Source organism: Opisthocomus hoazin, chromosome 5 (assembly GCF_030867145.1).
Source record: "Opisthocomus hoazin isolate bOpiHoa1 chromosome 5, bOpiHoa1.hap1, whole genome shotgun sequence".
NCBI classification, from domain to species: domain Eukaryota; kingdom Metazoa; phylum Chordata; class Aves; order Opisthocomiformes; family Opisthocomidae; genus Opisthocomus; species Opisthocomus hoazin.
In genome coordinates this window covers 85,786,022-85,813,619 of record NC_134418.1, presented here as the reverse complement: position 1 = coordinate 85,813,619, position 27,598 = coordinate 85,786,022, and the positions used below count along the sequence as shown (strand labels likewise).

The following is a 27,598-nucleotide window of genomic DNA, read 5'->3' as shown; positions in this document are numbered from 1 at the left end:
TAAATGACAGCTCCTAGTAGACACTGCCAGACATGAATGCATCACCCCAGTGCTTTAAGGAGCCTTCACCTGTTCTGCAGCATCTCCACTGCTCTCTCCTGAAGATCTGCCAGCCTCCTCAGCCCATTCACAGCTCTCCTCTGTAGTTTCCCCAACAGACTGCAAGTGCATTTATATATAGGGATTAGCAGCAGTTCACTACTTTGACACTTACAAAAACTGACTTCAGAAGAGACTCAGCAAGGGCATTAAATAAGGTTTTGATGAAAACAAAGTAATGTATGTCAACATAAAGTATATAATACTGTCTCAGTTTTACAGTCTGAAGAAGTACAGATTAGCTAAATGTCACAGCACCAGTGGGAAAAGAACACATGCAAGTGTTCCAGTGGAGTCTGGAATAGATCCTGTGCCTTCCAGCTGCGAATTCTTTTTTTTGCAGCTACAACCGAAGACAATGTATATAATGCACAAAACTAAAAGCAAAAAGGAAATCAACCTACCTTCTTCCCATCTGCACTACCGTTGACTTTAGTGACGTGATGACATTCTTTCATGCAGGTGTGATTCTGGCAGTCAAGAAGCCGCCCACAAAATCTTTTACACGAGTAGGGGTTTGCCGAGTGACATGGTAAGGGACTAACCTAAAAGTTAAAAATAAACAAACATAAAAATGCAGATATACACAGACAGTGTATATACACACCTTGCACACGTGTGCCGTGTGTGATATCTCTATGTACACACACACAGAGGCACAGCATCATCATAGAGGAATTTTGGTTCTTCAGTATCTTTGTTACAAGAAGATAATTTGTGCAATGTCTATTAGACCTTTTTTTTTTTAATAGATTTTCGGCTCCCATCCCAACACAACCACACGCATTTGGTTTACACTGATTATACCAGGTCAAAAAGCCCGCTTTATTAATTAAACATGCTAACTTTTGCAACATAGTTTCCTTTTTTTTTTTTAACAGACTGTTACATTCTCAAAAGCTTTTGTGTGATTTGTTCCTTCTCCCCCAGTTACACTCGTGCCTTCCGTTACAGGTTCCTGAGCTGCTTCGCAGTTGTTTGCTGTCACAGGGCTAACTGGGGCATAACAAACCCAAAACATTTTACAATTCCACAAACAGAAAACAACCTGCAAGCCAGAAATTCTAAAACCTGAAGACTGACTATATAAAATATAAAATACAACTCCCAGGAGTGGGAAGAAGAAATGGCTCTATGACAGGACCAGGACTTGAAAGTTTTATGATGTATTTGTATTTTCTAGTTTGAAGTTAACACTCCAGTTTACAGAGCTCTGTAGCACTATTCAGAGCATCTATTTAGAAGCTTTTAATCTTCCTTGGTAGTGAATGGAGTGTAAACTCCTCACCTGGTTAACCAGGTTACTCCCCTCAACTTGAGTAGCACAAGTCCCCCCCCTGCATCACAACTATCAGAGGAAACTCGCCGCTCCCATCTTCCAACCTTTATATAATTTTCACACAAAAAAAACCAGTTTCTGTGATGCTGTCAAAAAAATTATTTTTTTTTCCTGAATATCATGATCGTTTTGCAGAGAAAAATAGAAACTATTTGTGCTGTTATTACACAACAGGCTAATGTGACTTAACTCACTTTGACTAAACGAAGGGTGCGATTTCGTGCTGCGGCTGAAGCTGACGGAGCAGCGTTGCTCTGTGCCCCTTCCTCTTCCCTCTTCCCACTCTACAGTCCCAACTGCGCACTCGTACCACTCTGACCCAGTCCTAGCACACACCTGCCTTCAGAGCAGGACAATCCAACTGATCAAAATAGAAGCAAAGGAATTAAAAAAAAGCAGGTCCTTGTCTTTTGCTAGGTGTCCAAGGCGACTGGCCACACACCCAGGTGGCCACTGAAAGGAGGGAAGGGAGGACAGACGGTCCCCCCCCAGGGCAGAGTGGGGGGCATTCTCCCTTCAGCACTGCCCAGGCTGATCTCCCTGCACCCTAAAGCAGAAACACAGAAAGCAGGATTTGAATCCACTTGCTGACAGCAATGTTTTCTGGGCTTCACCCTGAAGAAGACCGCGCTGCACACCAAGCCGTTGCAAAATGCAACTCATTCGCAAGGCTTCTGAAGGCCTCTCAGAGACTCTGCATGGCAGGCTGAACTCGTTGGGGCTACGAGGATGAGGAGGGGACTGGAGCATCTCTCCTACGAGGAGAGGCTGAGGGAGCTGGGCTTGTTCAGCCTGGAGAAGAGAAGGCTGAGAGGGGACCTTATCAATGCCTCTAAATATCTGCAGGGTGGGGGTCAGGAGGATGGGACCAGACTCTTTCCAGTGGTGCCCAGCGACAGGACAAGGGGCAACGGGCACAAACTGAAGCAGAGAAAGCTCCAGCTGAACCCGAGGAAGAACTTCTTCCCTCTGAGGGTGACGGAGCCCTGGCCCAGGCTGCCCAGGGAGGCTGTGGAGTCTCCTTCTCTGGAGATATTCCAGCCCCGCCTGGACGCGGTGCTGTGCCCCCTGCTCTGGGTGACCCTGCGTGAGCAGGGGGTTGGACTGGGTGACCCACAGAGGTCCCTGCCAACCCCGACCAGTCTGTAACTTCAAGCACAGCACACACAGAAGAAGACCTCGAGGTTCTCATGTCCAGCTACGCTCCCACCCCTCTGTCCCAGCCGAAGCTCGTCACGCTGGCTACAGCACCAACACAGCCACAGCAAGCAGGCTCTGTGCCTGGTCCGTGCTGCCCCCTGCAAACATCCTACAGCTCACTCTCCGGTGGTTTTTTTTTTTCAGCCAGCCAACAGCGGAGAACGCCCCGGCCCTCCGGCCGCATCCGGCACGGCTCTGGCTTGCCCACGCGCTGACGTCCCCAACTCCCGGAGTCCAGTCAAAGAGAAGAGAGCCTTCTGGAAGCAATCGACATTGTAGCCAAAGGAAAAAGAATTTCAGTTAATTTAAACCTACATTATATTTTCACATTTTGTTTCCGTGTCTTGACAAGTCAGTCTGTCGTGGACCCTAGTAAAAAATCCGAAGGACAAAGCAGAGAAAAGTTTTACTTTCTACAGCTGGAATGCATTTCTGAAATGGCTAAACAGAGGCCACTACTCTCGCTACAAAGACAAGTATCAAAGAAGCCACAAACTCCAGGAGACTGATGAGCCGAAGAAAAAAAAAAAAAAAGCAGATGAGAACCAGAAGTATTTTATGGAAGCTGAACGGAAAAAGAAAATAAGGAGGCATCACTTGGAGACCACAGGTCTTCCACGGGGTAAGGAAAGGAAGGCAAGGAAAAAAGGACTAGACAAGTTTCAGAAGCTTTCCAGCACATCCCCCAGATGCATAAACGCAACTGACAGACACATCAATTAGAACATGAAAATAAAAATCCCATAAAATCGGGCAGGGAAATGTTGGGAAATATTCCTGAGCCATAAAGATGAATCTCATCAAGTTTTACGTAACATTTTACCTAGAGGCAGAGCAATGGTCTTCCTCCTACAACTGAACCACAACTAAAAAAACCTTAGAGTAATACAACACAGCATTAAATTCCCACAAATAAAAAGCAGCCAAGAATTAGAAAGAGAGTTCTATCTGCCTGAGAACAGCAAGACTGATATTACAAGATATTCAAAATACTCGTGATGGAAACAAAACCAGAACGTTTCCCTTCCCCTAGAACATTTAATGAAATGAAGCCACTACAAGAGAATGAACTACAACAGATAAATTAATACCACATCCAGCTAACATTTCCTTGTATGGGCTTTAATGAATGTTTTCCCATAAAAACAGCTTTTGAATACAAACATTAGCTCTCGTAATTTGATTTTAAAAGAGCACATGTATGCTACTGCTATGAAACGCCAATGCTTACAGCAGTTCAAAGAAAGAGTAAAATACCAGGTTTTCATTTTGGGGTGGCAGGAACTGTCACTAGGTGATTTTTCTGACCTACAACCCGAAACAAAACTGAGAGCTACTTTCAAGCACCTACAGATCAAAGAACAAAGAGTTATTAGTTTTTCTAAATATATGTAAAAACATCCAAACCCTACACAGTAAAATTATTTAAAAGAAGGCTGTACACTGTAGCTAAAAGAAATCTTCTTTTAGGTTAAACATCACGTAGAATCCTACTTCCACCAAACCCAGGTTTCATACAACTCTATCATCCAAAAAGGTTTTAAGTCTGTTGTTTCAAGTGATAAATGGCTTGTTCTAAATACCCAAAGACATGTAACAGTTTGAACTAAATCAATCCCTTAAAAATACTTTGTAAACTAAAAGCCAAAGTGACATTAAAAAATAATAAAAACAAGCAAAAAAACAAACACAACAAAACAACCAACTCCAATACCTACACAAATTAAAATTACTGTCCAAGTAAAAGTGTAAAGACGGTGGCTTTGCTTATTACACAGCCCCTAAGCTGTTTGTTTTCCCTCGCTCTCCTGTTTATCGGCTGCCAGGCATCCTGGTAAGGTACCAGCAGTCTTTCCAACTCCTTTCGTTCCCAGTTTGCTTCTTTTCCTCCTCCTCCCCCGTTACAGGAGGCGTACGAACAGTCCGACCCAAGCAGTACCACGGCACAGCAATGAGCCTCTCTCCACAGCAAAACTTTGCCTGAGAAAATCGCTGCTTTCGTCACCCGTGAAACGTTCACATTTCCCCGTGAAAATCCCCTCAGGGGGTGGAAACTGCTGGAGGAGCAAAGCGTTCATCCACATCAAGAGGAGTGTGGGCAGCAGGGCGAGGGAGGTTCTCCTGCCCCTCTACACTGCCCTGGTGAGGCCTCATCTGGAGTACTGTGTCCAGTGCTGGGCTCCCCGGTTCAAGAAAGATGAGGAGCTACTGGAGAGAGTCCAGTGGAGGGCTGCGAGGATGAGGAGGGGACTGGAGCATCTCTCCTACGAGGAGAGGCTGAGGGAGCTGGGCTTGTTCAGACTGGAGAAGAGAAGGCTGAGAGGGGACCTTAGAAATTCCTACAAATATCTGCAGGGTGGGTGTCAGGAGGACGGGGCCAGACTCTTTCCAGTGGTGCCCAGCGACAGGACAAGGGGCAACGAGCACAAACTGAAGCAGAGGAAGCTCCAGCTGAACATGAGGAAGAACTTCTTCCCTCTGAGGGTGACGGAGCCCTGGCCCAGGCTGCCCAGGGAGGCTGTGGAGTCTCCTTCTCTGGAGATATTCCAGCCCCGCCTGGACGCGGTGCTGTGCAGCCTGCTCTGGGTGACCCTGCTTGGGCAGGGGGTTGGGCTGGGTGACCCACAGAGGTCCCTTCTAACCCTGACCAGTCTGTGATTCTGTAATTCTGTGCTCTTGGTAACAAAAGTAAATGAGTTTGAGGTGAGATTACTCATTAAGAGTAATCTGTAAAACACTGAACCCATTATATGTTTTTTTTTTCTTTTGGAGATCTCAGAACAACATAAAAACGCAGAATGCCCATAAAATACACTGCAAACACCAACCCTGCACACACACATTACCAAACCGCTCCGTTCCCAGCCTGCTGTCCAAACCTCAAAGACAGGACACTGGGTCCCCCTCCAGCAGCTGCCGAACCCCAGCAGGGAGGAAGCACTGCGCTCTGCTGGCGGAGGGGAGGAACCCGTACCCTAAAATACCACACAGCATCCACAAATGTAAATAATTAAAGTTAGCCACAGACTCCTTGAGATTGCCCCTTGTTTTACACAACAACCCATAAATAAAAACGTGACCCAAAGCCAGTGACTGATTCTGCTAAGACTGGTACGCAACAGAGAAGGGATGGTTTTTTTTAATTATTCTCAAATAAGTTGTTATATAGTAATTGGAACCATTTTCTCTAACAAGAAAAGCCACATTGTCCTCTGTTATGGGAGGGACATCAACTCCACACCCACGTGCATTTGCACAGTACCAAAACCAGTAACACCATCTACAGCAAATTATATATGGGGTCAACTGACCGCAGTGTGTGTTTTGTTTATGCATAAATTCACGAAAGTTGGGGTGAGATTTGACGTGTCCCATCACCAAACACGTCATTAACTCGATAAAACACTGGTGGATGCACCTGCAAGCTGTACTGTGGGAAGCAAAAACAAACCCCAGTGGTTTCAGCAACAAACAAATGAGCAGGGTTGCTCTTTCCATCCATTTTCACAGCCCTTTTCTCTTTAGCAATGCACAAACAGACCAGATTAAACTTCGTTAACAACATTTGTAGATGGTGCCACCACATAATCAAGCCACCATTGCAACACATACCAAAAGATTACTGAAGGTCAAAGGAAAAAAAAGGGGGGGGGGGTGTGTCTTTCAATACTGTTTTCTAGACTTTTTTACTAGATTAAAATGAAACCAGATTTGTTATATCGGTAGCTGCGCTTTGACAGTGAATTTATGCCAGATTTACCAGCAGACAAAGCTATAATAGCAATAGGGTTTTTTTTTAAGATCAGTTTAGCAATCATCTTTTAAAATCGAGAAAAATGAGTTGACCTTAAATTTCATGACTTTTAGAAATGCCTGTGCATAATGCTAGTTATTTAGCTTCAAGCCTAAGTTAGATTGTCTCCTCACGTGAGCCCAAACTGCCAACGGCTTCATCCAAGACTGGAGAGGGCTGCCCACCACAAAGACAAGCTACAGAAGTTTCCACTACATCATCTGATCTCATCCACGCGTGCTTAGATCCAAGTCACACGAGAATCTTCCAGCACGACACGATGCTCCTTATCCTTTCAAAATACACACAGCGGTTTCTAGGAGAACTGAGGAAAGTGTGTGACAGGGAGAGCACAATAACCATGGAATGAGAGGAAAAAAACCTCACCCAGAAGTATATATAGAAAAAAACCCACCCCCCCACCCCCACAAATTTAAACATTATTTGAAGAACTGCAAGAGTACATAAATAGCTTCATAAATCACGAGTTAAAATTTCTGTCCAAGAAATCTAGAAAGTCAAGTAGTTCTATATTCTTCAAAGAGGAACTAAAATACCTTCTGATACGTAAGCCCTTGTGGTAAGGTACCTCATTGGTTTTAAAATATGAAAAAGCCATACAATATTTCTTTTTTTTTTTTTTTCAGACTGACAAAGTGAGATATACTTCATATTCCACCGGAAAAGGCAGTTTTCAGGACTCACCTCATGCTGCCCAAGACACTCCCTGTTAAAGAGAGAAAAATCAGAGAGTTAGAAAGCAGGTATTTCTTGAACAAGGGACTTGGTGACAGTGCTTTTCACACAAAACCAATGCAATCTATATTTAAAACATGCAAACCAAGAGAAAATCATCCACCTGTGCAGATCAATGCCTTCTCGTTTTCAACGGTTGTTTGGATCACTGAATTTTATGATGGCAATCCCAAAATCAGTGTTTCATGTACAGATTAGTTACAGCTGTATATGAAATTAATCATTTTTATTTTAGAAAGTTACCTGAATTGCTTCCAAATTTCTTCTCCTTTGGCTATACAGATATATCACTTCATATTTTTCAATTATTTCAGAGAACTATCTAGTCTATTCTTATGTTTACAATTCTATCCCTTTTAGAAAGATCTGCCATTCCTAGGAAAGAAAAACTGCATGCCGATCAGAATTTTGAAGGTATTAAACGGTGACTCATTCAAACACTGATCTCCTAAAAATTGAATCAATCTTCTGCTCCACTTATTTTGAAAAGTATCTTTGTCTTTTTGCTTCTGATTTCATACCTGTCATCTCCTTCCCAAGTATTATTTTGATTTCTCTACTGAAGCCTTCTAAGGGAGAGTAATGAAAGCTTCATCAATATTCAAGCTAAAATATGTGTAAATCAGTTCCTAAAAACTTCTAGAAGAGTATTCAAAAAAGAAAAAGGATCCCTCATAACTTCTCTAACACAAAGCAACTAACAGCTACGGATGGTTTTTAGGACAGCAGGACGTTAACAACAGCAAGCAGTCTTTCCCCTGATAGAATAAGAAGCAGATGTAGCACAGGAGCCTGTTCTTCGCTCTACACAGCTCAGTTATCTTATATCTGAGATAATTTTCCTATAGGCAGTCAATGTGGCTTCTAGACCTCAGCATTCCACCACAGCACGCCTCTGCTCCGCTGCAGGGGGAAACTGCTTCACCAGCCCGACTGCCTTCTGCCCGGTAACTGCTAAATCTGCGGCTGAGACGCTCCCCACCGCGATCCTGCGTCCAAGCGGAGATGTAATCGTGTCAGACGAACCACCAGGTGCATGAAAAACTGGCAGCATCACTGGGCTCAAAGGGCAGCAGCCAGTTGTTTGTATCCTACTGGGACACCAGTTACCGGTGGAATTCTTCAGCCTGGGACCTATCTCGTTAGCACTTTTTTCCCCAGTAACTTGGAAGAGACAAAGTGCACCAATTTTACAGACAACACTAAGGGACGGTGCAGTGACGCCGTTTGAGGGCAGGGATGCCAATCAGAAGGATCTAGACAGACTAGAGGAACAGGCCCAGAGGAAATTCATGCAATGCAGAGAAAGAAAGTCCTGCCTCTGGGACCAGCTAAATCCCAGCAGCGCCGCAGGCTGGGGCCTGACGCCCTGGGGATGCAACAGCAGTCCTCCAGCATCCAGGGGAAGTCACCAAGAAGATGAAGCCAGGCTCCTTGCTGAGGTTCATCGCAGGGAGGCAAGAGACAACAACCAACTCTTAAACAAGGAAGGTTCTGACTGGATACACGTGAAGGGAAAGATTAAAATTAAAACCAAAAAGATCTGTGTAAGTATAATCAAGCACTGGAAGAGGCTGTCCAGAGGGGCTGCAGAATCAACGTGCTTGGGAGTTTTCAAGGTCCAGCTGGACAAAGCTGGAGCAAATTGGTCTGAATTCAGCACTGATCTGCTTTTAGCTGGAGGCTGGACTAGATGACCCCTCCCCCCAAGGTACTTTCCAGCCTCCATGGTTCTGTAAACTCAGTAAAGCAAATAAATTTCCAGAAACTCCCTTTCAACTGTTACAGAAACAGATACCCAATACATTCCATTCCAAATCTCTGACTGTTCATGTTCAAAGACACCAAACTATTAGAGAAAACGTCAAGAAGTATTGCAAAACCTCGGTGGTGCAGGATGGCATCCCCGTTAACATCCATCCATGCAGAACAGTATTATTTAAACTCTTCTCCATTATCATATTCATTCAAATGCCACTGCTCTAGCAACGATTCCAAAATCAACCTGCTCGTGATCTAAGAAGGTGTTGGCTGTTTCGCTTTGTAGCAACACGTTACTTCATATTTATGGTTTTGTTTAATATTATTATTTTGTTAGTTCAGGAAACTTACATCACTTTCATTTAAAAAAAAAGAGAAAAAGAAAAAAAAACAACATTACAGTTGCAAAGATCCATCAAGAGAGTTAGGGTATTCCAGGATTAACGTGATCTAATGCTAACAGAACCTTAATTAACTATGAAATGTAACGATGCTTCCTCTAGTTAGAAAATTAAGTACAAGTTTTCCAGTCTGGTTTCCTTCTCACCTAGCAGACTCACCTCCTCTGGGGAGGAGAGGTCAGGCTCAAGGAGGTGATTTGGAGGTTGGAATTCAGAGGAACTAGGAGCCGTGCCGTACATAATGCCTGATGGTACACAGTGACCTCAGCCCAATACCTACACGAGCCAGTTCCTACAGGTATCTACCCAAACACTGACACCAGACTGTTCACAACGAAACATTTCTCTCCTTTGGGGAGCCTGGCTTTGAACTCTGAGCTCAAGTATCAGAAGCACTGAGCGCTCAGAGTTTTGAACAAAAGTACAATCCTAAAGAAATTCAGTTCTAAACACATCTACATCAGCAGTTACATGGCTATTTTTCATCATCTTCCTCTGTCTACTTCTCATTTCATGAAATCAAGACCTAACATTCCCTCATTCAGGAGGGGTGTTTAAAAAGCAAACAGGCACTAACGCCCGTGAAGTACGCAGGGTTTAAAACAGGAGGAGACTACAGCACAAAACCAGACCAAAACCCCAGTATTTCCCTTTTCAGATACATTTTGAATTCTGAGTCCACAATGTAAACCGAAGTTCTACCAAACTGAAAAAGAACGGTGAAAAGAGTCATCATCGTCTCTTCCCTTGTATCCTCAGCATCGTCACAGAAAGAGTTGATCTGGCTCTGCTCACGGAGCGGAACCTTCTGGACAAGTCAAAAACAGAAAGGAGACCAGCAGATGGAATGAAGGGCATCCACCTGCCATTGACGAGCACGTAACAACCCAACAACCGTGAAACAACACAGCGATTTGTTATGCAGAAAATGGCAATCCCATAAATCAAACAAGATAGAAACAATTGGGAAGAAGATGTATGTTACTGACGACTATCCAATTACAACGGCGGTCTCCACGATTTTCATATTTTTCTTTCAAGGCAGCATTGCACACAATGTGTATTAGAAACAGCCAATCTTTACTATCAGTCCTTCCATACAGTGAGCACACACTACAAAATTGTCTACTAAACAACCACCAGTGCTCCCAGTTCCACGAGAAGGGTATTCACATTAGCTCACTGCATCCGAAGAGGAAAATACGGTTATGTTCACGTCCATCTCTACAACAGTAGAAAAAGAAAAAAAATCTCTATCCATACCAAAACTTTCTTCAATTTGCTGTCTTTTTCAATACTTACACGGATATAGGAACCTCACAGGGAGGGCACGGCAACGCGGTCTGAATGAAAGCTGGCTCCGACGGCTGTTCCCAAGGCCCCGCAGACTGATGCTGAGAGCGAAAGACAACGCTGGCTGAACACAAAGCACTCACTGAACCACCTGCTTGCCCATCAATAAACGTATCATCTAAAGAGATCCCACTTCTCTCAACCCCACCTTCTAGTAACTAACTTTTTACTAACGGAAATCTCAACACCCCCTACACAAAGGAGTGCAATTTTACCCTTAGCATGGTTAGGGATAGGAAAACGCAGGCCGGTGGCCCTGCTGCTAAAAATCAAGCACAAAGCCAAACAAAAAACCAGCACAACAATTCTAAGCATTTAACAGAGGTGAAAATATAAAAATATTTCAATTGCTAAACAAGTGAAATTATCATCATGCAGCGCACGCATGTGTCATGTTTAAAGATGACGAACAACTTCTAACTTGCGCAAATTTTGAAGGTTTCATAAATGATATCAGAGTTAAAATTTATTTTTTGCTGGTGTTGAAAGTAACTGCTTACATCTGAAATTACACACTTGTAATACAACCCTGACAAAAATCTTAGAATTTCTTGAGTAATTCTAACTGCTGAAAACTGCACATTCAATTATATGTGTATATATATGAAAAAATTAATTAGATTGCAACAGAGGAGCTAGAACCACTCGGTTTCTCAGTGAAGCAGCATGCACACCTCTGCACTTCATTATTTAATTACTCTGAACTCCAAAAGCCTCCAGCATAAGATTAGGTTGAGCAACTGCTGCTCACTCTCCAGCACACAAGGAACACACCACTTCACTCTCCACTTACTAAGCCAGTTTGCCTCACGAGCGCTTCGTCGTGGCAGGGAACAGGGCACAAGTGACCACACGCTAAGGTCTTCTGGCAGGACTGACGACACGGGGGACATCGACCGAAGTGACAGTAGTGTTTCTCCTGGGTGGGGTGGTGACAGGTAGGCGGTCGACTGAAGCAGAAGCCAAGAATGAATCAGTACGACAGCAAGAAATAGGAAGTTACAGTCACTGGACGATTATGCTCAAAATACAAAGAACTGAGATGAACAAGCTGCTGTTTGTTTTTTTTTTTTTTTAAATGACTTCTCACCTTCAGCAGGGGTTGATATTACAGCAAAATTCTACAGGAGTTCTAAATGAAATTAAAATCAAAGTTGGGTTTGCATATTCAAACAGCTATTTCAATCCTAATTCTGCTCTGAGCTAAGTAATCTTGCTACACCCCAGCAGAAAATATTCTCCTTTTTCCTTTCGCCAGTCAGGTTTTCTAGGTAAACTTCCTCGGGGAGGTACTTCAGGACGGACCAGCAAGGACTTGAGGAAGGGCGTGGGACTACGGAATTAGCAGCGCGTGGTGGGACAGAACCTCCCCCGTGACAGCAGCACGCTGCTCATGAACCCAGAGCATCCAGGAGGTGCCTGGTGGGAAGGATTACTGCTAACCTCCACCTGCACAGTCAGGAACACGGAAAACTGAGAAGCAATGTATGTAATCATATTAAAGGAACGGTTTTTGCCTTTGAAAGTTATATCGTACTACTTTCCTTCAGGACACCTCAAGCTCCACTGCAGAACAGAATCACAGAATCACAGAATGGTTGGGGCTGGCAGGGCCCTCTGTGGGTCACCCAGCCCAACCCCCTGCCCAAGCAGGGTCACCCAGAGCAGGCTGCACAGCACCGCGGCCAGGCGGGGCTGGAATATCTCCAGAGAAGGAGACCCCACAGCCTCCCCGGGCAGCCTGGGCCAGGGCTCCGGCACCCTCAGAGGGAAGAAGTTCTTCCTCATGTTCAGCTGGAGCTTCCTCTGCTTCAGTTTGTGCCCGTTGCCCCTTGTCCTGTCGCTGGGCACCACTGGAAAGAGCTTGGCCCCATCCTCCTGACACCCACCCTGCAGATATTTGTAAGCATTTATAAGGTCCCCTCTCAGCCTTCTCTTCTCCAGGCTGAAGAAGACACGGGCGCGTGGTTTCGACACTGACCTGCAGAGCTGCTTGCATTTGGGAGGTTTGATGGTGCGCTCTCTGCCGCACAGCACTTTAATGACAGTTTTTCCACAATTGCATTTCACATCTACAGTCTCTGGACATGGATTACAGCTGCCTAAAAACAAAAATATTCACAATAGGATAATCTGGATAAACTACTGCTTATAAAAAATGGTAACTAACATACTTCCGAATATGCACATGGTGTACCTGTCCTATTCTGTTTGATCTAAATAATAGATGGCTGTTAATTTCTTATTTCTGCTTAGTTTCAAATCCCTCATGGGAAAGAGAATTTCACCACTCTTCAAGAATAGTAATAATAATCCTGATTATTCTACAGTTGTTAACTGGTATCAAGTTAGAAACAATCCCTCTCTCACATTTTAAAAAGCAGTCAGCATTATTAACGCCCAGTCAGTTGGATCACACAACACTTCAATATTTACTCTTTACATTTCAGTCCTACACACATATGAAGACCTGTCATCTTTCATCTATAATAAAAAAAGAGACATTGAAAAACTGGTAAAGTTTTGCAGATTTTGCACAATGTTAAAGAAATGTTCATTCTCTATGTATAATTAACGCTTTTTTGAACAGATCCTCCTCCTTTATAAACTTACTCACACTACTAACCTGATCTATCTAAAAAAAGAGATCAGTAGAATATCTCTGTGTTAGTTTACAGCTCTCCCACACTATTTCTTCATCAAGTGCCAGCTGGTAAGTTTTATTAGTGAGCAATTAACAGTAAGAATATGCATGTTCTAAAAATAGCAAATTTAGATGAGGGATTTTGGGTTACTTCATGTTGTATTCTGAAACTTTAAGAAAGCAATGCTTCAAAAGCATTACTGACAGAACAACTTTCTGAGCAATTCTGACTTGTTAGCCAGATCTGAGAGGCCACAGTTCAAGAAGCAGATCTCTCAACAACAAAAGGCTGCTGAAGAAAAAAGGATGGAAGTATACAGCCTTTATATTGCAAAGTAAATTAAATTATAATATATTACCAGCACACACAAACAGCTACTTTTACAAAATAAACTGAAGGTCTAAAGCTATGCTGCCCAGAGTGGCTAATACGTGTATAATTTACTTAAATATTCTATTAATAAAGACAACTGCCTACATTCTCAAAAAGATGGAAGGGCAGAGATCTCCTACGAGCCTTACGGTGAGAGGACACTGTTTCGAATCAAGCGTTATAGGAAACAAAACATTTCTATTCCCTGGCAAAACATTCTGACTTTCAGCAAGCATATTTAAATACTTCAGAAAAAAAATATGTAAGAATCAAACCACAAACAGAATTGGTTAAGTTATCTTTATTCAGGACCCCTACTAAAGGCCAAGTGCTTATTATCAGCAGCCTCTAATAATTCTGAGATCAGGTGCCTCTAAAGGACATGATCTGGCAAGTTATTTTCTAGGAGACATACTATTTCTTTAAAATCACTGGTTACTGAGATCTGGGAGCTTGCTCCAAAAGTAACCTGACCTGGTATTACTTACTGAAGATAAACAATTAACCACAACTTTCAGCAGCTATTAAAATATTGATGTATTAGGAGAAACACATGAACATAGATATTTTGAAATCAAAATCATTGCCTTTATTAGGAATATTTTCAAACATTCTCACAAGACATTACAGATTGTTCTAGACTGTAATTTGTTAAAGCACACAGAAGTTATTTTCTTTTCTAAATGGATCATCTGATATCACAGTTATTAGCTTCATTAGACGCAACTTTTGGCAAGCATTAGCACTTAAATATTGACAATTCTACTGTTTTGAGAAGTTACACACACTTTATGTTTGATATTTACATTCTCGAAGTCCACTTTTGTTTTCTTCTAGGCACTGCTTTTTTATTTTTATACTGCTGTTAGTTGTTAGGAATCACTGTCACTTTTAGCCAGGCTGTCAGATGCAAGCAGTACCACATACAAACAGCTGTTCAATATAGAAGTTTATCCTATAAAGCAGAATTAGCTCCTTAGTTTTCCAACCAGAATTTTATTCTATGATTTTGTTTTTCTGCATAGTTTGGTTGATAACGATGTTACCAGTTTTCTTCTGACAATACAATAAAAAAAACCAAACAAAAAACTCTGTATTTCCAGGATTTTGGAGGGGTATAGAGGAGGGAGAAGCAAGGAAGGGGGAGAAGGAGGACAGTTAACAGAGAAAAACCAACCACTAGGTTTGTGGTGACAGATTTAAAAGCAGGTTAACAGGGACCACTACCACGTTTACCTGCCCCGTCCTCTTAAGAAATCACTGCCTCAAAAGCAAGACTGGCTGAACAAGTTGTGAATTTTTTCCTGAGTAGTTGCAATTTACAGTCCAGAATACTAGGGGAAGTCACACAGGCTACTCAGCTGTGGTTTCGGCAGGGCAGCAGCTTCCCTGAGGAAAATTGCTGAGGGGGCAGCCACTTCTTCAGTCATTCCAATTTAACCCCCTACCAAGACAATGTCAAAGCAATTGGCCAGGATAAAAGCTGCCAGGTAATTTTGCCCATTTTCAGCATCTTTTTAACCAAGGTCGCTGGATGCAGAAGTAAACTTTTTTGTTGTCCTTCATATAGTCCCTAGCAAGTTCTTGTTTTCTCTTTTACCAGTAAGATACCAATATATATTCAAACTCCATCAGCTTTTTTTTTTTTATTATTATATTTAATTCCATTCCTATCACACGTTGTATTCCAGAACTTTTAAAGATCGTCCAGACTCAGCACAGTCATTTCTCTATGCAGTTGGACTTTGTTACGCATATTCAGCCAACAGAATTATCTGGGGAAAAAATGTCAAGCTACGGATTTTGAATTAAGCAGCTGGAAAGGGGAGAGAGCGTTTTCAGAGGAACAATGCTAAGCAAAATTACCAGGTAAGAACTCAGGCTGTCATTATGTAAGCCCTTGAGCTCTAACCACCACTGAACTCCTTTCAAACATGCTGCCCCCACAAAAAGCCCACACGCTTCCCCACAAGGGAAGGAATTCATTAAGCACCACACAGAGTCACGCAAGCACAGAGTCTGGCCAAAATCAACAATATTCCATCGCTACAGGGATCCTTCACCCGTTCTTACCTCTGTGGCAGCCCGAAGGACATTTGTGATTTCTGCAGCCTAGAGTCCGCCCACAGACTTGATCACAAGGTGGACAGTTTCCAGAACAGCACTAGTGGAAAAAAAGACATACTCCATATAACTGGAAACTTGGACATTTGTGGTATAAATTTGCGCTCTTCTACCATCTCATTTTTTTAATACTCCATAAAAATATTTCATGCAGTTTAGTCAAATTTCCTCAAATTCATGCCAGGTATAGAAAGCAGGCCATCTGTAAAGTTATTTTAAAACAATTCAAATTGTAAAATAACAAGAAAACGCACATTTGAAAGCATCACTTCAACGCACTAAAAAGGCAGAGGGCTTCCAAAATGCGTAAGAACATTTTTAAAGTTCAAATTCTTGTAATATTTTAATCCAAAATAATTTCAGAAGATTACATGTAGGATATCCAACAGTTTGCCCCACTACTCTGCAATTTCTTCCACTTCTATACTATATTGTCCCTGGCACAAAAATGCTTCTAACCATTTTTTTTTTTTAAAAAAAACATAAAAACACTTTTTGCCTTTGTAGTAAAGGTGAAATAACTTTAGGATCAGTTATCTACTTTCTGTTCTTATATAAAATAGTAACGTGGAAGAATCAGAACATACCACACCACCACCACGCTGGCGGATGCCAGGTCAGGAGAGAACCCATCTTTTAACCTGAAAGGGACCCACCTTCCAAACTGTCCACGGAAGGACGGCCATCAGGAAGAGAAATCTTGATTTTTTAGCATAAATTAAAGACATCCAGATTGCACTTATTTGTTTTGCCATCTTTTCCACATAAAGTAAATTCACTGGAGTAATAATACCACTCAAAAATACCTATGAATAAAACCGTATTTTTCATGCCTCTGTGGTAAGCAGTCCTACTTTCATAACGTCTTAATTCACACACAGCAGGCAACTTTCAGGCCTTCTTGCATCAATAAACTGAAAAGATAAGTCTGAGCTATCGATCGTTCCTTCGACTTCAAACAAGAAGGGAAACAAAACTCAAATTCCCCATCATCAGACCACTGGTCTTTGCAGTGACGCATATTAGAACGTGGGGTGGAACGCGGCGTTGTCAAAAATAAGAGTATGACCCCTACAAAATTATGAGAGATTCCCAGCTCTGTCTACAAAGGAAGGAAATAAATGGATTTAACTACTCCAGAATGCAGAAAGCATCAGTAACTACTCAAATACCTGAAAGCAAAACTGCCTTCTGGAACTGGGAAGCTGTAAAAATCTCCTCCCAGTTTTTAAGGCCACTGAGTGCTTCCTGGCGACACGCTGTTCAGAGAATTCTGGTACACAGCAAACTCATTTGAATGACATCGAAGAAAACTCCTCTTACTACACAACAACATCAAGTGGAAGAACAGATTGATGTGATTTATATATAAAATACTATATCTAAACATAAAAAAAGTTATCTAAACAATACATTTGAGCAAGAGCGTCTCTGGACACTTACCTTTCTCCTGCATTGGTGCTTTTGGCAATCCCGAATTTTCGCACACTTCGTTTCACACAGGTATGGCTTATGACACGGCATGCGTTTAGTGTGCTTCCCACAGCGACACTGCTTCTCAACTTCCTGGGCAGCAAGGCAGGGAAAAAAGCAGGGTGTTTTTAATACCAGAAAAGAGTGGAAAATCAAACGCTCTACTACTAGCTGTACAGAAAACTTCACGGGAGAGTAACACGACGATGCTCTGTCACAAGAGGAAGCATGTCACCGGTCCGTGCAGTAACCACCCAAGGGCCTTGCGTCCGTATCGCACACGCTGCGCTCTGACCGCACCTCGCCGCAGCCTTGGACTCACCAAAAGTGAAGGCACTTCCAGGGAACCACTCACGGGCGTAGCACAAACGCAAAACAAATTCATAAAGTACCTCTCCTGCATAGTAAACTGGATTCACCCATAGCGTATACAGATAATTTAAGACGTAGGTGAGCAAGTTCATCTGACCTTCATCCCAGCTATCACGTGCTAACTAGACTTCGTAGTCAAAGCTGGTTCAGGAAGAGACAACCGAGAGCAAACAGAGCAACAACTTTACAGGCCAGACCACAGAAGCTCCACAGATATTTAGAGCAGAGCAAAACATCATTTTCCAACATGGAAATAACGTTAGAGCATCTTCCATTTCACCAATGAAGAAACAGCACAGTAAGACAAAGCAGCAAGGAAGCTAGAAGAGCTGAGGAAAAAATACAGTGTCTTGTAGGGCATAATTAAAACAAAACCAACCCAAAACAATAAAACCCTCATCCATGCATCAATTCAGATACATCATGCTCAATTATTAATTCAAAATTGTGTCGGGGTGGGAAATAGGGAAAAAATGTGTTGCTTTTATTGAACAGAATAGATTTTGCGCTAGGTATGACTTCATGACTAGCTATGAGTGACTTCATTTTCCTTAGGAGACTTGCACTGTTCCCTGCATATAGTGCTCAAAAACCCCAACACGCTATGAACGTGCTACAGCAGGACCAACCTGCCTGCATGTTTCACAGGGACCTCGATGACAGCGCTGCGAGCATTTGTGGATGCCACACTCCAGCAGTTTGTCACAACTGTCGCCGCAAGTGGGCACATCTTCTGTACAAGGCAATGTAAACTCTAGATTGAGAGAGACAAGTACAAGCAAATATTTAGGAAAAAAGCCATAACATTTAGAAAAAAAATGCACTCTGTAATATGACTTCAAATGCACTCTGTAATATGACTTCAAATGCCAATTTTCTCTCACTTTTTTAAAAGCTTCTCTAGAATTACGCAGTCATTCACATCGCCAGTTAAACCCCTGGTACTAAACAAAGCTTTGAAAGAAGTCAGTAAAAAAGTTAATATAAGCTGTCACAGTTCACTATTTCTAAGAACTTTTTATGGACCCTGCCCTGCAGAATTAACCTAAACTACTGACTGTCAAAGGCTGGATGACTTTTTTCTTTAAATTTATCTTTTTTTTTTTTAAAAAAAAAAAAGCCGCTTACTTGATTTTCCACATGGGCAGGACCTTCTCCCAGAACGAGGACAGTCTCCGCAGGGACCAGCATGACAGACTTGCTCACACGTGTGATTACCACAAGGCAAAGGTTTCCCACACACCTGGAAAAGTCAGAGAAACCAAGTGAATGCAACGTAACAGAACTACATACCAAGACCGAGCAACCCCAGGGGGAAACCACGGGCGAAAGACATCTGCGTGGAATCTAAAAAAAAATCAAATATTCGCCAAGATCGCCAAACAAAACTCCTGACCCCTGCAGTGAGATTCTGACTGGAAGAACAGTGGAGGCTGGAGGCAGCTCCCGCTTGGTACCAGCGATTATGCCACCCGCATGCCCTCGCCTCTATCTAAAAGCGCAGCAAGAAGCTCTCCTGCAAACATCCTTTCTGCCTGACAGCAGAAATGATGAGCAGAGTTGTTTTCTTGCAAGAAAATCCTACAACAGCTTGGCTGACCAAAGCGGGGTAACCCTTCCCACAGACAGGGTCTGCGCTGCGTGCTGCATGTGGATCAGAGGCCTGTTCAGCACCGCACAGCTCAGGGCTCTCAGCATCTAACGGGCCATGCTATTATTTATATCATACTCCCTTTCTCTGCAGCTTTAGCTGAAATAAATCACATTTTAACTGATACTTGAAAGAGGCTGAGTGCCTTTCTTACAGGGATTGTAACGACCAGGTACCTCTTGGTGTCACCTTCCCCCCATTACTGTATTTTTTGAATTATTTTTATTTTTTACAATCTGTCAATCCATAGCCTTGGTCCTGAGAATGAGCTGCAACTATACTTCAAAGAATGACTTGCAATGCTTTCATTCTGTTACAGTCACTAGAAGTAAATAAGCATGAAACTCTTACCTACTAAGCTGTAGTTTCATGCTTACTTTTGAAGACAGCATCTGAAATTTCAGCCTCAAGTACAAGCAAACAGAAAATACAAGGTCAGGTTCAGTGCTGGCTTAACCCTAGCACGATTCCAGAACAGTGACATTTTAACTACTATCAGAAATGAACCTGGGCCACCAGGTAGATCTGTCCTCAAACACTGCTGCTGACATTTTTGATTGCCCTTTCAAAACGTAAAAAATTAAATTATTTTCCTACTGAATGAGTTTTACCAGTCCTTAATACACTGAGTAACCAAATTTTATACATATGAAGAATAAGTTAAAACAGAGAGCTTCAACACACCTGATCACACTGCCACTGAGGACTCGCACAAAGTCTTTCTGCTGTCTGTCTGCCACAGATGCACCGCTGTTTACTGACCCGGGGACAAGGCTGACAATCTCCTGTGTGTAATTGCGAAGCGACATTTGAGAGTCGGAATCGCGACAGAATGATGTACCTTAACAACTCAAACCAGGGCTCCTCTGAAGTTTAGGAAGGCGGGTGGGTCTACCTGCGTGACAGGAGCTCTCACACGTGTGCTGCCCACACAGCAGCGTTCGTCCGCAGGGCAGGCGACACGACCACCCCTTGGCGCTGCACCTTCGGGGCACCGCTTTAGCCTTCTTACAGTGACAGGTTGTTGTGACCATCTTCGGGCAAGGCGGGCAGGGTCCTAAGGGCAGCAAAAAGAATGCCTCGCTGACAGCCCCGCAGCAAACGCCGCCTCGACTGCATCCGTTTTATTCTGAGAATTTTAAATGCAGTTGGCAGATTTGAAGTGAAACTGCGTAACAGCTACACAAACACAGGTCACACGAGCAAGAGACGCGATGGACTCACCTGGATGACAGAGCAGCAAACATCTGTGACCACAAGAAGGTTTGAACTCTCTCTCGCATATCTGACCACAGGAGTGAGGTACCAGCCACGGGTCCAGTGCTGGATTCTCCACTTTTCCACAGTAGCAGTAATACCTACTGGGAGTTTCAGACCGCTTGTATTCGAACCTACATTTTGGACTACAACAAGGCAAAAAGGGAGTGGAAAGAAAAAGCAATTCTCTGAAGAATTTCTTAAAAAGAAAAGCAGTTTTTATCATTTCAGTTTCCCAAGATTGCTACCAGGCTACCAATGAGCATTTTTACAAATACTGTAACCAATACAACATAACTAAATTTATAATATACAACTAAAGGTCTTGCCGTATGTCAGATTTTAGAACACATTCATTAGAATGTCTAAGGAATTGTCCTATCACTGCAATCTTTCTTCTCTGAGAATATATACAAAAAAATTCAGTGTAGCAAGCATACAGAACAATTTTTATGTCAAGTAATTCCAAAGCAACGTACAAAAGAAAGAGTTAACCTACCTAAACAGAGGCAATCAAAAAAACCCCAGTTTTTTACTAGCAGCAATTTATAAGCTGTGTAAAACAAGATTTAGTGATGCTATTAAAACTACACATAATCATTAAAATTTTATCTGAAAGGCTTTAGGTTGTACCAGTTCAGCATCTTAGATATTATAAGATGCACATCTTTATTTGTTTTCCTTGATGGCATCAGATATTGAAAAACACATTATTCCTAAAGGTAGACAGGCACCAAAAGTCTGCAGGTTGCTAGTGCCAGAGGCCCTACAGGCTGTCAGGTACGAGCCACGGACGAGGGAGGCAACACAAGGAGGGAGAAGCAAAGCAGCTCCCATTGCTGGCTACACTGGGAAAAGACAACAGACAAGGAGCTCCTCCTCAGAGGACCGAGGCTTTGGAAGACCTATGCACTCCTTTTTATCAAACAAAATGTCAGTTTGCCCCTATGTAATACATTGCAGGCCATAAACAATTTCTTTGTAGTGACTGTGCAGTTTTAACACACGCTTAAATGTTAACTAAAATACCACTTGCCTTGACATTGTTTCATTATAAACATTATGCTTAAGCACAAAACTAGTTTGTAGCAGCATAATCATTATCAATATCAGCACTTTTATAGCTCATTTCCTAAGCAAACCTGCTCTCTGAGATCCCACATTCATAGAGCTTTCGAATCCACCAGACACTTTCAGCCAAATTTGGCAGAAGATTGCATCTCAAAGATATTACTACAAATTCCCACATAAAAGTAGGTGGGCAAATAAAGCACAGAACAAGTACACACAGAGAAACCTTGACTGAACTTGCAGCCAAAAACCTAACAAAAAAGCCACAATATTAGCCTCTGCTTTACACAATCTCATGTAAAGCTGCAAGACTGGCCTTAATGCTTGAGTTATACAGACTAAACAAACCAAAAAAATATCCCTAGATCTTGCTATTTTAGAATTGCTTTTTTAAATCTATTTATTTCACAGTGCCAGTTTTAAAAGTGATGAATATGTAAAGCCATTCAGAAATAAATATTAGAAGCTAGGACACGTGATAGAGAAGTTACCTTCTCAGAAGTTAAAACAAATTTGATGCAGCAGGTTTTTAATATCACTGTGAAATACTCCTGAATCATGTCAATGAAAATTAAAAAATAATTCAGGAAAATAATAGAAAAGTCAGTCTTCTAAATTTACATTTTTTTTGGTGTGCATGTCATTTACAAGGACTTTCCTCTCCAAAGCAACTCCAGTTGACGTATGTTCCACACTAAGGGTATCTTTGTAAACGTAGCATGAAGAGCTCACCATGGCCAGGGATAATCTTTCTTCCCAAAATCATCATCCGTCACAGAAGACACAAGGAAGAGGCTGTCCTTGGCCCATTTCTGGATACACACCAGGTGAAATATGCAAAAGCATCCACGACAGCTCCAGACCTGAAGAGCAGATACAAGTGCCAATTGCTTCGCGTTAGATTTCTTTCTGTTTCCATTGATCAACATCCGTAATATCTAAAGAAATACAAGCTTGCCGTTTTCCCATTTAAAAAATGGGTTTCCAAAGATAGATTATACCTATCATTAGATTAATACAGGCAGTTTTACTGTTACAGATTCACACCTATGATCTTTTTTTTTCCTGCTGCTGTGGGAAGTTTTTGCTAAGGCCTACAGAGCCCAAAACGCTCATGTAACCACAGAAATGTTGATTTAAACACACTGTTAGAGGGCACGTAGCGCAGCCTCGCGCCTGAGGCGGGACTATTGCCAACTTGGCTCAGTTCAGTCACAGCTTTGCCTAGCAAAGTTGGAAAATCCTGAAGGATGGAGACTCCACAACCATCCTGGGCAACCTGTTTCGAGTGTCACAAGACCTTCCTAGTACCCGGTCTGCACCTCCCAAGCCCCGGCTCGTGCCACTGCACCTTATTACACCACCCGTCACCACAAAGGCGACTCTGCCTTCAGCCACCTTCACAACCCCAAGCAAAAGCTGCAACCATCTCATCCCTTAGCCTCCTCTCTGCTAGGCTGAGCAAGCCCAGCTCTCCCTCCACGTTGCTCCCTGTCACACTCTAGATCTCTAGACATTTTGGCAGTAAAAGAATCACACAGAATCACAGAATCACAGACTGGTCGGGGTTGGCAGGGACCTCTGTGGGTCACCCAGTCCAACCCCCTGCCCAAGCAGGGTCACCCAGAGCAGGCTGCACAGCACCGCGTCCAGGCGGGGCTGGAATATCTCCAGAGAAGGAGACTCCACAGCCTCCCTGGGCAGCCTGGGCCAGGGCTCCGTCACCCTCAGAGGGAAGAAGTTCTTCCTCGGGTTCAGCTGGAGCTTCCTCTGCTTCAGTTTGTGCCCGTTGCCCCTTGTCCTGTCACTGGGCACCACTGAAAAGAGTCTGGCCCCGTCCTCCTTGACACCCACCCTGCAGATATTTAGAGGCATTTCTAAGGTCCCCTCTCAGCCTTCTCTTCTCCAGGCTGAACAAGCCCAGCTCCCTCAGCCTCTCCTCGTAGCAGAGATGCTCCAGTCCCCTCCTCATCCTCGCAGCCCTCCGCTGGACTCTCTCCAGTAGCTCCTCATCTTTCTTGACCTGGGGAGCCCAGCACTGGACACAGCACTGCAGATGGGGCCTCCCCAGGGCAGAGCAGAGGGGAAGGAGAACCTCCCTCGACCTGCTGGCCACACTCCTCTTGATGCACCCCAGGATCCCATTGGCCTTCTTGGCAGCCAGGGCACACTGCTGGCTCATGGTTAACCTGTCGTCCACCAGGACACCCAGGTCCCTCTCCACAGAGCTGCTCTCCAGCAGGTCAGCCCCAGCCTGTACTGGTGCATGCAGTTGTTCCTCCCCAGGTGCAGGACACTGCACTTGCCCTTGTTGAACCTCATCAGGTTCCTAAAAAAGCACTAAAAAGATCTTTCCCCCTTTCAAATTTTAGGATTTACACGCAGTTCTACTAAGCAAAAGATCTGACTAGAAGTGTGGCTTTCAACACAGTGTCCTTTGTTCAAAGAGCAAGAGAGGTATAAAATGGAAGAGAATTAAAAGGAAATGTGTTTGGGAGCGTTGACTTTGCCAGTATCCTGTCTGCAGCACTAAACCTTTACGTTGCTGTTCCCAGTACGCTTCTCTTTGTCAGTTCTGGAGTGAAATCACAATCCTTGGTTTAGAGTATCAGCCTGCTTCTGAAAAGCAATTTAAATAACAGACGTGCAGTCTTACGACTTTGGTACTTTCCACATGTTGATGTCTTAAATTGTCAGCTTAGAATGACCACAACAATTTGGTAAGAGAAATGCAGCAGAAAATTTAAGTTTTAAATTTCTTCATCTTTTTAATAACTTATGACATTGTTATAAAACTAAACCATGAAAACAAGGAGGATTTCCCCATTTACTTCTAGAGGACAAAGCCAATGACGTCAGTTTCGAAAAGTGCAGTAACTAATTTCCCAAAACTAAAGCTAAACAGGAGACGTTCAGTAAACAAACACACTTGGCTGAAACATTACACAGCCAAGATAACTAACACACCACTGAGTTATAAAAGACTTCCAAGTTGCCAAATCATCTCACTTCTGCTGAGATGAGATTAACTCTATCAAGAGACAAAGAACTTTAAAGTCAGGCTAAACTTGCATCTTTAGGTCTGAAAAAACATGGATTAAATATTAAGAATTCATACAAAACATAGTGCATTTCTTTCTACAAAAAAAAAGTTAATGACTGCAGTTTCATTGGATACTTGCAGTCCATGTACATCTAGCTTACGAAGTTAAAGACTTTCTGTACCTTTTTTCTCTTAATGTTAAACATACAGTTGCAAACATGCATTAGATTCAAGTAACTGTAACAGAAACAGGGCTGGGCCTCTCAACATCAAAGGAAAGTTAACATATAATGATAGAAGCAAAAAAGATGTGTCCTGAAATTACTCCCATGAAAAATGTACCTATATGAAGTAAGATAATCTTCTCAGACATTCTCTTTCACCTGATCAGCACTCGGAGCGGCAAAGGTTATCTCAGCTCCCCTGCTATGAATCTAACAACATTATTTCCTAACTTCCTAGTATCTCTTCCTTTGGTGCTTGCTGCACCACAGCTTATTGAACACACCCCTGCAAGCTCTGGCCTTCCTGCACTACTACTTTTCATCTGCTACTCTCTAAACTTAAAAATAATATTTTACATTACAATAAAAAACATATGTCAAAAGATACATATTCTGGTTAAAACTATGTATATATAACCACTTATATCTTCAACCATTTGAAAAGTCCAAAGATTCCGAATGTTGCATTTACTACTCCATTATTTTTAAAACTATCGATCCCAAGAATTACCTCAGTAATGTAATCAAGCACAAGTTATTCAGACAGTTATATTTCCTTTATTCTAAAAGACGACAGTAAAATACTTACAGCCTGGTTCCTTTTAACCGAAGCAATGCAGATCAGACATGTCATAGCCCCTGACTGAAAAGCTTCATGCATGTACTGTCTTGTACGTTCCAGTTCACTCGCATCTCCATCTTTAAGGTATAAAGATTTTTTAAAGCAATCAGTAATGTTTGATTTACTATTCTGTACATGTTGAGACTGCTGCAGAAGGTGGTTTTTCCCTTCTAAACAGAAGCCAGCCATATATTATCACAAAACCACATTATTAGCAGTATTTAAGACAGTTTCTAAACTGCACCCTTGGTTCTGCATATAAAGGCAAGAAGTACAGCCAGCATGCATTGCTGGGAACAAATATTTTGAATACAAGATAACAGAATAAAGCGCTTTCCCTCCAATTATGGAAAAATTCTAACACACAGCCAATAACACAGCACTGTTCATGCTTTCATACCAAAATAAAAGTCAATAAATTAAAAAAAATTACCAGTTTGACTGGTGTAAATGGTGAATGTTTTGGCCAAAATCTTTCCTTGTTTTACTTCAGCATCTTCATCATCATCTTCAGATGAGGAGCTAAACTGGTCTTCAACCAGCTTCTTTGCTGCAGCCTGATTAGCTGCCTTAATTTCATCAAATTTCTTCTGTGAAGATAATTCTATTAAGAAAATAGATTAACGATTAATACCATGACAGTTAATCACAACACCACATTCAGTTCCACACACTTTGAACTGTCCTTTTCTTTAATGAGCCTGCTGATTTTATGTTTTTATTTCAGGGCAGTGTCCCGCTACATCTTCGATACCACACAAGAAGAGCTAAACTGTATTTCCTTCTTCACTGTGCCTTACCCACGAAATTCACAGCGGGAATTACTGTCTGCCAAGTTCTGCAGACAAACCCAACCAAACACGTCAGAACATAACGCACCTGCGATGCTGCTTTACCAAAAGGGTACTTAACAAAAAATACAAACACGCACATCCCACACAAACACATCTTCCATAGCAAGAGGAAGAAAAACAAACAAACAAAAAAGGAGGTAATTCTTGGCAAAAGAAACTGTTACAATTTGCTGATAGCCTAGAGGTGCCTCTCCCAGCATCTGGTGGTTTCAGGGGATTGTCAAGGGAGGGTGTCAGGAGGACGGGGCCAGACCCATTCCAGTGGTGCCCAGCAACAGGACAAGGGGCAACGGGCACAAACTGAAGCACAGGAAGTTCCGTCTGAACACGAGGAAGAACTTCTTCCCTCTGAAGGTGACGGAGCCCTGGCCCAGGCTGCCCAGGGAGGCTGTGGAGTCTCCTTCTCTGGAGATATTCAAGCCCCACCTGGACGCGGTGCTGTGCAGCCTGCTCTGGGTGACCCTGCTTGGGCAGGGGGTTGGGCTGGGTGACCCACAGAGGTCCCTGCCAACCCCGACCAGTCTGTGATGCTGTGTTTCGAAGTGATGACTTTCATCGATCTCCCTCCATCCAAGAAGTCTTTATTACAATGGGGGGGTCATGCTGTTTCACAGCTGGCAACGCTGAAAGCGACGGGGTATTTTAATCTAAGCTTTTTTGGAAGTTATCGCGTGTGAAATAGAGGTGGATTCTCACACAGCGAAAAAAAAAAATGATGTAACTTCACAGAGCTGGTACCAACCCAAAGGGCCTTTCAGACAGCGTGCCACGGAGACACCAAGGCCTTCAAGCAGGGCACAGCTCTTCAGCACCTCCTAATTCCCCCTGCCAGGCTACTGCCCGCAGCGTGTGACCTCCCGGGCTGTGGCCGAGCTCCATTTTCAGGCTTTCCTCACGAAGCTGCGGGACTCCTCCACCCGCGGGCCGCCTCACGCCTGTTCCCCCCTGCTCGGGGGGGGCAAAGCCCGCGCCGGCCCCGAACCGCCGTCCCCCGCCGAGGCCTCCGGGCCGTGGAGGGGGGGGGAACACGACGCGACACTCACCGCCGGGCCCCGCCGCCGCAACGCAGGCACCGCCGCGGGCCTTCGGGGCCGGGGGCCGGGCAGCCGCCCCAGCGCGGCCGGGTAGCCCGTCCCCGGGCCTGGCTCGGCCCCGGCCCCGGCCGCCCTGCCGCCAGGGCGCCTCCAT

General features: G+C 43.2%; 1 protein-coding gene across 2 annotated transcripts in view; it reads right to left on the bottom strand.

Moving 5' to 3' along the window:
• Positions 1-27,598, bottom strand: part of NFXL1 (nuclear transcription factor, X-box binding like 1) — a 48,617-nt gene extending 21,019 nt beyond the window's left edge. The window contains exons 1-17 of one of the 2 annotated variants that reach the window (XM_075422037.1): positions 27,454-27,598; positions 25,990-26,160; positions 25,524-25,633; positions 22,400-22,530; positions 20,564-20,742; positions 20,235-20,396; positions 20,024-20,124; positions 18,817-18,931; positions 18,318-18,442; positions 17,287-17,409; positions 15,793-15,883; positions 12,684-12,804; positions 11,496-11,652; positions 10,652-10,743; positions 7,137-7,158; positions 504-644; positions 70-159 (exon numbers count right to left, since the gene is read on the bottom strand). In XM_075422037.1, coding sequence (XP_075278152.1) covers positions 70-159; positions 504-644; positions 7,137-7,158; positions 10,652-10,743; positions 11,496-11,652; positions 12,684-12,804; positions 15,793-15,883; positions 17,287-17,409; positions 18,318-18,442; positions 18,817-18,931; positions 20,024-20,124; positions 20,235-20,396; positions 20,564-20,742; positions 22,400-22,530; positions 25,524-25,633; positions 25,990-26,160; positions 27,454-27,598 — 2,076 coding nt within the window. The remainder of the gene's footprint in view (positions 1-69; positions 160-503; positions 645-7,136; positions 7,159-10,651; positions 10,744-11,495; positions 11,653-12,683; positions 12,805-15,792; positions 15,884-17,286; positions 17,410-18,317; positions 18,443-18,816; positions 18,932-20,023; positions 20,125-20,234; positions 20,397-20,563; positions 20,743-22,399; positions 22,531-25,523; positions 25,634-25,989; positions 26,161-27,453) is intronic. The other variant, XM_075422038.1, reaches the window with a different exon arrangement.